At 38.6% G+C, this 12524-nt stretch overlaps 1 protein-coding gene across 2 annotated transcripts in view; it reads left to right on the top strand.

Moving 5' to 3' along the window:
• The window catches only part of mrpl27 (mitochondrial ribosomal protein L27), a 19925-nt gene extending 8637 nt beyond the window's left edge, over positions 1-11288 (top strand). Inside the window, exons 3-5 of one of the 2 annotated variants that reach the window (XM_088309986.1) lie at positions 8871-8938; positions 9040-9231; positions 10069-11288. In XM_088309986.1, the coding sequence (XP_088166112.1) occupies positions 8871-8938; positions 9040-9231; positions 10069-10086 (278 nt within the window). In that variant the 3' untranslated portion in view covers positions 10087-11288. Of the gene's footprint in view, positions 1-8870; positions 8939-9039 lie in introns of both variants that reach the window. The other variant, XM_088309987.1, reaches the window with a different exon arrangement.
• Positions 11289-12524: the final 1236 nt, after the last annotated feature.

The following is a 12524-nucleotide window of genomic DNA, read 5'->3' as shown; positions in this document are numbered from 1 at the left end:
GCCCTGCAATTGGCTGGCAACCAGTTCAGGGTGTCCCCCGCCTACTGCCCGTAGATAGCTGGAATAGGCTCCAGCACCCCCGCGACCCTAGTGAGGAGTAGCGGTACAGAGGATGGATGGATGGATTTGTGGGTTCATTAAATTTTGATCGATCAATAATTCTGATTGCTTTTTTTTGCAGCTTGAAAAGAGGTATAGAGTGTTGGTTTTATAGGCATTTCCCCATACCTCCACTCAATAAGTCAGGTATGGTAATGATAGGGAACAATATAATGTGTATAGAGACTTCTTATTTAGTGCATCCTTGGTTTTATATAAGATCCCTATAATTTTTGACATTTTATTTTTTACATTATCTATATATGACTTCCAGGATAATTTGGCATCAATTACTACTCCATGGAATGTATTCTTAAACAGTCTTTCTATTTCAGTTGAATTTATCTTGATTTTGGTGTTTGATTGGTCTAGTGTCAAAAACAATTAACTTTGTTTTGTTTAAATATAGTGCTGTCAAGCGATTAAAATATTGAATCACAATTAATCGCATTTTTTCATAGTTAACTCATAGTTAATCGCACATTTTATTCATTGTAAAAAAATCCCTTTATTCATTGTAAAAAAAAATCCCTCCCATGTTTTTTTATATTATGTATATAATTAAATATTTTATTGAATTGTAATACCTTTAATATATGAGAATTGATTTTTTTTTTTTTTATGCAAATAATTTTTTTTAATTGAAAAAAGAAAGCATTGGATTCGACTCACACAAACAGTTGCACAAACCAGCATCTCAACAGCCTTTCTAAGGGATCAAATTGGAGTCATATAAGAAATATAAAATGCCAACAAAGTGCAAATGAAATGGATCAAAATAATGGGCTGTCACACCGAGGTAGTTCTGGTTACTGAGAGAAGTCCAGTAATCACCGGTGAGCGCAACTGAATGCGGATTGCAATGGTGTATCTCGAGGACAATTCGTAAGTGTAGTCGTTGGACGCAATGCAAAGTATTTAAGCCAGACCTTCCTCCTCCACGATGCTCACACGCAGTGGTCTCCCACTTAGCTGTGGCTTCAGTGAGTCTCTTTTTAGTTGATCCATCCAACGGTTTCTGTCGCAAATTATCCATGGATGCCTGGGTTTGACAAGGGGCTGGAGAATTGGCATCAGCAATGTGCTTCGCCATCAAATGATGTTTTAAACTGGACGTGCCGCGATGGTAATACACACAAATGACTTTGCTCTTATCAATGACACCAGTAGGTAACTTTAAAAAAAACTTGCCGTTCAGAATTTAATTTGCGCCGTTTTTACCACTCCCATGATGCTTTTAGTTCTATAAACCGGCGAAAACTTCGCACAGCGAGCCCATGCAGGCGTGTCCTAAATTTCGCATGTTAGAGGTTTTTTTCCGGTCTCGCAAGCGTCAGCGCTACGTCATAGGACTACATTGTTTATTCGGCCAAAATTAATCTTAATCGCTCGTTAAAAAAATTTACGCCGTTAAAAAGGGGTTGGATTAATCCCAATAATAACACGTTTTTCTGACACCTATTTAAATTATTTGTCAAACCATTTTTTTAATATGATCAATTCATTTTTCTCAATAGTCAGAAGCTGTTTTAAATTTTTTCAGGAACAATAGAAAGTTGTGTTGTCGGCAAATGAGACACTTTTTTGTGTTTTTGTGACACAACAAATATCATTTATATACAAATATGAATAATTTGGGGCCTAGCACAGACCCCTGAGGAACCCCATGAGTAATCTGTAGTTGATTGGATTTAGTATTTTTAAACTGCACATACTATCTATTTTCTAAATAACTTTGCATCCATTCATATGCTACGCCTCTTATGCCATATCTCATTAATTTATTTATTAATATACTATAGTGTCAAAAGATTTTTTTAGATCAATGGAAATTCCCACAGTAAACTGCTCTCTATGCTAGTGGCTATTTCTTCCACAAATTCCATGACTGCCATTGAAGTGGTACGTTTTTCGCTGAAGCCATATTGATGTTCATTTAAAAGCATAACGTTTTTGTCCATTTGAAAATAGTTTTTCTACATTTTTTGAGAACTGTGGTAATAATGATATTGGTCTATAATTGGTGAATAGGTGCCTCTCTCCATTTTTATAAATTTTATAAAAACTTTTGCCATTTTCATTTTGGGTGGAAAGATATCAGATTTGAATGACAGATTACATATATAAGTAAAAGGGTTGCACTACATGTTCAATAATAGTTTTTACTAATGGCATATCAATATGGTCTGAAGCAGCAGACTTATTTTTTAATGATTTTACAATATTTAATACCTCACTATCATTTACAGCACAAAGAAACCGTGGAGTTGTTTTTAATATAGTTATCCATTTCAAAGGTATTTTTTTGGTTTAGGAATTCCCTTTGCTAGGTTGCTGCCAATATTGACAAAATATTTATTAAATTCGTTTGGTATTTCTACAGTTTTTTCAATAACAATATTTGTATCTTTTATAAAGTATTCTGGATAGTCTATTTTTTGGAACAATTTTGAATTGCATGATTTCATATTTTCCATATCTTGTGTGTTGTTTTTATTTTGCTCTAACAATGTATGATAACCATCTCTCTTACTTGTTCCTTATAATATATTATACTTAATTTCGGCATCTTTTGTTCTCAGTTTAATGAATGTTTTATATAAAATGTTTTTCTTTTTAGATGCGTTTTCTATTCCCTTTGTCATCCAAGGCTTATCTAAGCCTTTATACTTCCTAGTTATTTTAATTATTGGAAACATTTATTGTATAAGGAGATTATTATAGACTGAAATGTGTCATATGCAAGATTTGGATATAAATGTTAGATCCTTTTAAGTATTCTCGTTCTATCCTATATTTTTCAAACTTCACCACAACTGACCTGGGTCTAATTCTACCAGGTTCGAATTTCCTAGGGCTCTCTCCAACTCAATATTTCCTTGGACCTGCAACTTTTGCCTGAAAATTTTTTGCACTTTCTCTTCCGCATCAGTCCTTGTTTCTCCAGGTATTTCCTCGATTCCATCAATGACTAAATTGTTTTGTCTTATCTGGCCTTCTAAGTACTCCATTTTATCTATTAATAGTATCATACTGTCACATATTTTATGAATTTTTAGTTGCATGTTTTTACAGTGATCAGTTTGATTTGTTTGGGCTTTTTTAATGTCATCTACCTTGTTTTGAGTAAAGTGTGTGCTTGTTCTTATTTCTTGGACTCCCTTGGTAATAGTGTCAAGGCGTGACTTGGTTGAGTCTAAGGCTGGGCGATATGACCTAAAATCAATATCGCGATAATTTGGGCAATTTTACCTCGATAACGATAAATGCGCGATAAATTCCCCCTGAGGACCAAAATCAAAATAAATGCAGGAAATGCATATTAACTGCTTTTTTTATTGACCAGCTGGTACACATTACTTTCAATGAAAAATAAAAGTTCAAAAATCATTTGAATAAACATTCAAAATAGCTTGCTTTGCATGACTTGAACAATGTCACAAAGAACAGGAGAAAAAGGGTACCTCTCACAAAATCTTTTTCTGCAAATATACTGTGCCGAGATGCTGTAATGCCATTTGCAAAGGCCTAGATTTGTGTAAAGGTATCTTGTAAACAATATAAATAATGCCATGTACAAAGGAGCTAGTCGCCTGTAAACAAAATGCTAAATAAAATGAAAAAAATGTCAATGGAATGCCAATGCCAAATAAACAAGTGTGCTTCATCGGGAAAATGTGCCGTCTCGAGTACTCTGGTGCGCGGTCGCCACTTGTCGTCTATGTAATGCACATTCAGGCTCAAACAGGGATCCATGTTGCGACTCGACCACAAGTCGGATGTGGATGCAAAATGCTCAACATGTCTCCGCTCCCGTCCCAATGTTGTCCATATCGGGAAGTGCTGTTTGCGACAAATATTTTCGTACCTCTTGTCGGCTAGGTTCATGAGGTGTTTAAATCCTGTGCGCTCCACTGTAACTAGAGGAGCCCTATCTTTAGCTATGTGCTAGGCTATCGCGTCCACCTCTGAGACGTTCTCTCATATGGTGTCGCCTCCGTTATGGGCTGTTGTCACTTGTCGAACCTTGCTTCTCACTTTGAACTTTTAGCACAAGCTCCAAGTCAACAGCATGGTTGTGTTGTGGGTGGTGAAAAAGAAAAGGTTGGACGCGCAGTTTCAGGCGCTTACGACGCACATTGTAGTTCATGTTCTTTTGCTCAGACATCGTCTTTATGGAACCCAAAACATTTCCAACCGACAGATATCGAATTTCTTTTCGGGACAAGTGCGACAGGAACAATTTCAACTAACGTTACTTCGTCTGCAGCCGTGTCAGCCGCTTCAGGATTTGAATCGCCAGCTACGAACACGTCTTCTGTTTACATTCTTTTACAGTGCATGAGTCACGTGACTACAAGTGCTGTAGCAGTCTTAAAGAGGCATGAACATCGCCGCAGACAAAATACTTTTCTTTTTCTTTTTTTTTTTTAGACATCAAATTTACCGACATGGGCAAAATTATGTCGGTCATTGTAATACATTTCGGTAACGGTAAATTTTCGGTTTATCGCCCAGCCCTAGTTGAGTCTATTATTTTTTTAACAAATCCTTTACAATGTTCCTCCTGTTGTTGCATTAATGGTGCGAACATATCTTTTTGCTGTTGCAGTAGCTTGTTTTCTTGCGTGAATGTGATGTATTCCTTGTCTGGCTTTGCGTCCTACTTGTGCTTGGGTAGCATGATCGGCCTTGTTTCTATCTTAGAGCTTGTCGGTGCATTTGTCGCTGTCTGTGATGGTGTGTTACGGATAGCCAGTAGTGACGTCGGCTCAGCGGGCAGGTAGTCCCGGCAGGGCAGGCTCGGCAAGCTGGCTCAGCTGGCAGACTCTGTAGGCAGAATCTGTGAGATTGCTGGCTAAAATGTCCTACCCATACGAATCGTCCTACCGGAGGCTGATTTGACAGCCTCATCTGTCAAAATGTCCTACCCAGGCGAAACTTTTTACCAGAGGCTATTTTGTCAGCGAAGTACTACTGTGTGCTTTCAGATTTTGTTTGCATGCATATAGGTAAAATTTAAAAAAATGTATTTTAGTAAAATACACGTATATGCAAGCAGGTAGGACGTCCTGACAATTTAATTTATAAATGTATATGCTTAGATATGTTTACAAACAACTTTTACTAACGATATCAAACGAGTGTGGCATACATACTGCATGAGTAATGTGCTCAACAGAAACACACGTCAGTGTATTTTGAGGCAATTAAAAATTCAAATAAGGCTCAATGAAAATGAAAATATTAAGTACTCCCCACTTTTAATCGAACAAACGACAGGTAGGACAGAAAGCTCTATACTTCCCACGAAATCACTATCGGCGCTGTGCGCATGCATGCTCATGCGCACTAGGCATTGGTAGGACGTCTCGATGGGTAGGAAGGAATTTCAGAACACCGGCGGGTAGCTGAGCAGTTGTGTAGCTCGCGGGCAGCCTCGTTGGCGGTTCGCTGTCGTTGTTGCTGTCTGCAGGCAGGCTCGCTGTGGCGGAATCGTTGACGGATCACTGTCGCTGACTGCTGGCGGGCTCGCTATGGCTTCAAGCACAAGGCTTGCTCTGGCTCTGTCACTGTAACTGGCTGGCTAGTCGGGAGCACCTGGCTCGTTTAAGCTCACGCTGGATGGCTTGCTAACGCTCACGCTGGATGGCTCGCTGACGCTTACGCTGGATGGCTCGCTCACGCACACGCTGGATGGCTCGCAAAGTAATAAAGCAGTGTGAACTCTGTTCTTGTCATTTTGCAACTTGATGGAAGTAACAGTGCCATATGCAGTCTCACTGGCATCAGAAAAGTGATGCATTTGAGCAGATGTTATCGAACCAAAATCTTGAGGCTCGAAACATCGATTGATTTTGAAGCTTTACACCTTTTTAAGGTCTTCCAACCACCTGTTCCCTTTTTGCTGAAGGGATTGAAGTATTGGCTCATCCCAACCACACTTCAACCGACACAACTCATAATTTTTTCCGGGATGGTGAATGGAGCAAATCTTCCCATGGGGTTGTAAACTGAATTTATCTTTGATCACAATCCACGCCTTGTGTGCGTATTTTTGATATGGAACTTGAATTCAAAGGTATTAGTCTCAATACACCACTGTAGCCCAAGAGCCCATTCATCAGGCAGTTTATCCCTATCTAAATCAAATTCGTTGACATTCTTTGATCTATCTATCTTCAGAAATACCAGACAACACTTCACAGCTGTTGCTGAGCCATTTTGTAAGGTTGAAACGTCCAATGTGGCAGATAGCTTTGAGGTTTTGGACCACGACCATAGCCTCTACTTCCGTTGGTAGACTTTTCAGTAGATCATCCACGTAAAAAAAATTCTTTGGACTGGGTCCGTCACTTCTACTGGAAAGTTGTGTACATTATCAGCTACATATCTTAATGCATAACATGCACAGCTAGGAGAGGACACTGCTCCGAACAGATGAACAGTCATGTGATATTGTACAAACTCCTGCTCCAAGTTTCCTTCTGGCCACCATAAAAATGTTTAAAAAAAATCCAAATGTTCCGGATCCACTTTTACCTGATGAAACATTGATTGCACGTCACCCATGATCGATACGGGTTCCTGTCTGAACGGTGTCAGAAACCCTAGCAACGAGCTGATCAGATTTGGGCCTTGTAGAAGCTGGCTATTTAACGAGGTCCCTTTAAATTCTGCCCCACAGTCAAACATCACACGAAGGTTACCGTTCTGAGGATGATAAACTCCATGGTGAGAGAGATAGCGAAATTTCTCTTCACCACACTGTAATTGTTCCTCTGGAACCCTTTGTGTGTACCCCTTTCCTGTGACATCAGATAGGAAAGTTGAATATTCCTTGTGAAAACTATTATCCTTCTGAAGTCTTCTTTTGAGCAGTGTTGTTTTCATCAACGATGACGATGATGAAAATATTTCGTTTTTTCATGACCACAACGAGACAATGACGCGCTCAACGAGATTTGATGACGAAAACATGACGTGACGTACATGAAATTTTCGTTGACGAGACGAGACTGAACGGAATTGTTACCGTGTGGTTTGTCAGACGCTCAAAATTTATTGCACATGTAATCTGTCTTTCAAAACACTACAGTGAAGTGCAACCTATCTTTTGTTTGGGCTCACCCACCACCAGGACAGCATGCAGGGCGCATGTGCCGCGCACACACCGTCACACATGCTGGTGTCGCACGAACACATCTGCAGTCATTTGTCTCGGCTCGCACACACTGACACGCGTTCCTTTGACGGACCTTGGCAACAGTGCCACGCGCAAGGCTACTTCGCTCTGATAACCGCAAGCTGGTACAAGTAAACAAGACATGTTTTATAGAGTTTGTCCTTGTGCTACTGTACTATAGAACAAGTCTACTACAAGTCGATGTTTAAGTAAAATAAAGCCACAACAGTTGCCAAATAAAACATTTTGGTTCTCATCTTATTTTGGAGCAATGAGCATTGATTCCACTGTTACGTTATCTGTGTGTAATGCACAATCCTTAATAGTCCAACAGTAAGTCTTTGCTATTGGGTGTTTTTATCATTACAGCGTTTCCCCCTCCGTATAATGGACAAACATTAGGAGTGTTAGGAGTGTTTCCTTACACTTAGATACGTTTATACTGTGTATATTTGCATGCTTTTTCTGAATGTCTGCTGCTAATGTTATACATTAACGGCTACATTACGCCGCCGACTCTGTGTGATCTATATCTTTGCTGCTGTAACACCTCAAATTTCCCCATTGTGGGACTAATAAAGGACATCTTATCTTATCTTATCTTAAACCTTGTATACCTATTTTTAACTAAAACGGACTAAAACCTTTTTGAGTTTTGCTCAAACAAATTTCCAAAAACTAGACTAAAACGTATTTTTTTGCGTTTCCGTCGACCAAAACCGACAAAAACCTTTTGGAGTTTTTGTCGACTAAAACTAGACTAATACTATCACGAATAGGAATGACTAAATCTGACGAAAACTAATATGCATTTTTGTCCAAATGACAAAGCCTAAGACTAAATCCAAAATTCCTGCCAAAAACAACAGTTACTGCAAACAGCGACGACAACAAGCATACTGGATCCTACAAAATGACTTTAAGGAAGGAACACAAAAATTTTGAGAGACCGCTCATATGAGTCATTTAAGTAAGAGATTCTGCTGAACTTGGACCTGTTAAGACAGAAAGTTTATGTTCCATGGACTTTTTTTCTGTGAAGAATCCAAAGTGTGTTATCTGGTTATTTATTTCATAAATAGTATTATTATATATTTATGTTCTGACTTTTTTCTGTGAATATTCCAGAAAGGGTTATTTGATTGTGGCTTTATGAAAAACAAATTTTTACATTTAGGCACTCCTGCAATCCTCACACTTTTTCTGTAACAAACAGACCATGGCCGCTCAACAAAGAAGGGATAAGTTATGTGGCCCTCCCAGGAAAAAGTTTGGGGAACCCTGCTTTATACAATGTATGAAACGTCTTACTTGGAAGGGGGAATCCTGGATGATGGACATATTGTCACACAATATTTTTGTTTTTAATCAAAAATGGGCGAAGTCAATTGTTTTTGATTAATCTAACAAATTACTGCAGACATTTGAATCTTTTTTTAATTTCACACTATGAACCTATTTTGGGCTCACAGATAATGGGCATGTTTCATTGTGCCACAGTGTTTCTTATTGTGTTCTAAGGAATTATCAGTTATAGTAGGAAAAGGTAGGAAATTTTCATACCATATTATCTTATACTTTTTAGGAAATTGTGTCCATACTGGCAATATCCTGGCAACACAGAGGCTGTTGAGGTACCACCCAGGAGCGCATGTAAGTGTACTTTGTAATTACCAGTTAAACATGAAACGGCAAGTAGAGAAAAATAACGAGCGATATAACATAACCACTGCATATGGCATTCTGTTTTGAAGGTTGGAATTGGAACCAATAACACCCTATATGCGCTTGAGGATGGTTGCATCAGGTTCAGCAAAGAGGTCTATGTCCCCGACCCTCGTAGTCTGGAGACTAGCCAGATCATCACCAAGCTTCCTATGGGAACTTTACTTTACAAAACCTTCATCAACATTATGCCAGTCAAGCAAGAGCCCTTCTTCAAACTGGTTAGCATGGTCTAAACCTGACATGTGAGAATGAAGATCAGTGCGTTTTATTGAAATGCCACTACAATGAATTTACTAAATATGTTACAGTGGACTGCCCCCACAATTGTACTGTTAAAGATAAAGCAAATTTTCTGAAAACTATGACGTCACACAAGGCTGCAGCTCACTGACCATCTTTTGGATGGAATTTGTGTATGTCCAGATTGCTGATAGTTCACCAAAAAAATAAAAACTGACGGTAATTCCCAATAATATCAATCAGTTTTGCAGTAATCCCAAAAATGTAAAACAGCTGTCACTTGTATAGGGCTTTTCTACATTCTGTACTCAAAGCCTTTCACACTATCTCATCTACCTACTGAAATAAAAGCAAAAATACTGGATGTATTTGATAGTCAAAACTGACTTGACTATTTATAAAAGAATATAAACGATATTAGACTCTTAATTAAATGACGTGCAATGTAGTTTGATTGGAGGTGCCGTAGCGTGACGTCATGGGCACCACGCGTCTTCGTCTTTGAGGTCGACTGGATTTTGATTTTAAGTAGTCAATCAGAATGACCACTGTTTCACATTTTGCAATGGATGGTACAAAATTAATTAAACTCACGTCTAAGCATAATGGCTGAATTCTTCGCAATTTATTTGTTTATTTGCTGCTTTTTACTTAGGTTTATTCCTGCTTGTGTTTTGAGTGTATGTTTTGCATTTTATTTTATGAAACCATGACTGTGAAGGCTGATGACTGTGTAAATACAAACGAAGCACTTCAAAAAGAGTTCAAACAGTCAACCCGCTCACTTTTATAGTTTTGCTGCTTTACGTTCGCAGGCAATCAAGGAACTCTGATTGAGGAGTGCTTCACTTTGTGGCTTACCCAGTAAGTGAGAAGGTACTCTGCACTTCCTTTCAAAGTATTGGATTAAAGTCATGTCAAGGTCCCAGAATATGTAACGTTTTACCTGGCTCAGTAACTAATATTGCAAAAAAATTGAGAAAAGCTTGTTACATTGTGACTGAAAAATGTAATATATTAATGTAACAGGTTACTTTTGTAACCCGCAACACTGCTAATGACGTAGCATCAGGATCAACTGGGGGTTTCTTGCTCAAGGACACTTCGACATGGTCACACTGGCTGGGGATCGGACCTCCAACCTCTGAAATGGGAAATGACCACTCTACTGCTGATGCATGCCGTCCCCTAAACAATTCATCTAGGCGCGCCCCTTTTGCATCTCCAAGAACAATATACTGCCGTTTACTAATTGGTGTGATGTCATCAACAAAACTGGTGAATGGATGGATCGCTGATGTTCACATGACGGAATCTCAAAACTATTATTTTGATCACTTCGTTGCACTTTTTTGTGTGACTACTTTAGCGCTGCTATCGTTCACAATTTTAGCAGAAATGTATGCACATGCCTGCCCATAGTCTGGCGAGACAATAGATGATTTAGCCTTGTATTCCAGTTAAATAGCGTTGGAAGTGCAAACAAAATGAAAATGTGCCAAACAAGCACCTCACTCTGAACAAACATGCTGAAGCCAAGTGGAATTTCATTCAGATTCATGGGGTGGAATATTAATTCTACAAATCCAAATGGTCTGTCAAACTGTTGCTTTGCTGTGTCTATGCATGCTCTGCCCTCACTTAAATGCGTAGTGATGTTGTCTGCCCACTTGAAAGCTTCCAAATGTAGCCCACAGAATGGTCTGCAATGGAGACAAACACTCAACTAAAAATCACGTTGAGATGGTAGGAAAACAAAGAATACTGAACAATTTAAGTTTTCAAACACCACAAAGAATTCACTGAAGCCGGGATGAAATGTAATGGGACATCTGTATTTGTTTCTTTAACGCTGCATTTCAGCAGTAATGTGTAATAAACTGATACGAGTGCCTGTATGTAGATGTGTAGCCAATTTCAGACCTTTAAGTGAGCAGCATGCTATATAAATAAAGTTGAATTGTATTTTATTGTACTGTATGTCTGTGTTTTCTTCATACAAACCAAACATAAATCACACGATGCCAATGCCATAGTATTGTGTATGTGTATTATTTTCTCATATTTTTGGGGATGTTAATTTATAAATGCCAACCACGGATAGTGACGAGCAAAACAATGAAATTCTCTTCCACTGTATGACTTAAAGTTCATAATTCATTAGGTTTATGAAATACACAGGAACTGTATTTTATATTGTGCATTTTGGGGGCTTGTATGCAGGGCTGTGAAAGCAGTTGAATTTGACAATAATTTAACCGGGCCCAGTTTGGCCCATGTAAATAATAATTAGACATGCCACATCTCTCTGGAAAGATCTGAATCTCAACTTTACATTGAGTTCAATAAAGTCACCACATCCTAAACGACAATATTATGCTGCAAATACTACATTGTTTCTCAGCTTGGAACACACAAAAAGCTTTTGATGGACAGCTGGGGAATGTCTAGTGTTTCCCAGACCTGGTCTGGTATTCCCATAGCTAGAGGATATTTGTTAATGAATTTTTTAGTCAGGCCTGATGACAGTGAAATAAGCAAATTTCAGGCTAATTCGAGTTTGAAATGCCACATAAGATTTTGCTGGACAGCTGGGGTAGTCTAGTGTCCCCAAAAATTGAAAACTGGTCTGGTATCGCAATACCGAGAAGATATTTAAAAAAAAAAAAAAAAATCAGTGGTGATGACAGTGAAATAAGCAAATTCCAGGCTACCTTTATTTTAAAATGCATCCTCACATTTTGATGGGACTACTTTTGGTGGACAGCTAGGGTTGTCTAGTGTCCCCCAGACCTAGGTTTCACTGGTATCACAATAGCTCCAGGATATTTTTTAATGATTTTTTTAAAGTCAGGCCTGATGACCGTGAAATGTGCAAATTTCAGGCTAATTTATTGTGAAATGCCACATCGGTTTTTGGTGGGACTACTTTTCATGGACAGCTGGGGCAGTCTAGTCTCTCCCAAAACTCGTTTGGCATCACAATAGCGTGAGGATATTTTGTAATGATTATTTTAAAATCAGTGGTGATGACAGCGAAATGTGTAAATTCCGTTTTCGTTATCCCGCAACCAGACCAGTGCTGGGACAAACTCGGCCACACCAGGTATCCAAAGTAATTTTATCAAAATCTGATGTGGCATTTCAAAATAAAAGGCCAAAGAAATATCAATGTTTGACCTTTACACCTGAATTCGAAAAATCATTAAAAATTAAGTTTTCTTTATCCTGCAACCAGACGAGTGCTGGGGCACACTAAGCCACCCCAGGT

Source organism: Idiotropiscis lumnitzeri, chromosome 11 (genome assembly GCF_059441095.1).
Source record: "Idiotropiscis lumnitzeri isolate Australia: NSW breed Sydney's pygmy pipehorse chromosome 11, RoL_Ilum_1.0, whole genome shotgun sequence".
NCBI lineage: Eukaryota > Metazoa > Chordata > Actinopteri > Syngnathiformes > Syngnathidae > Idiotropiscis > Idiotropiscis lumnitzeri.
This window is presented reverse-complemented; position numbering and strand designations above follow the sequence as displayed.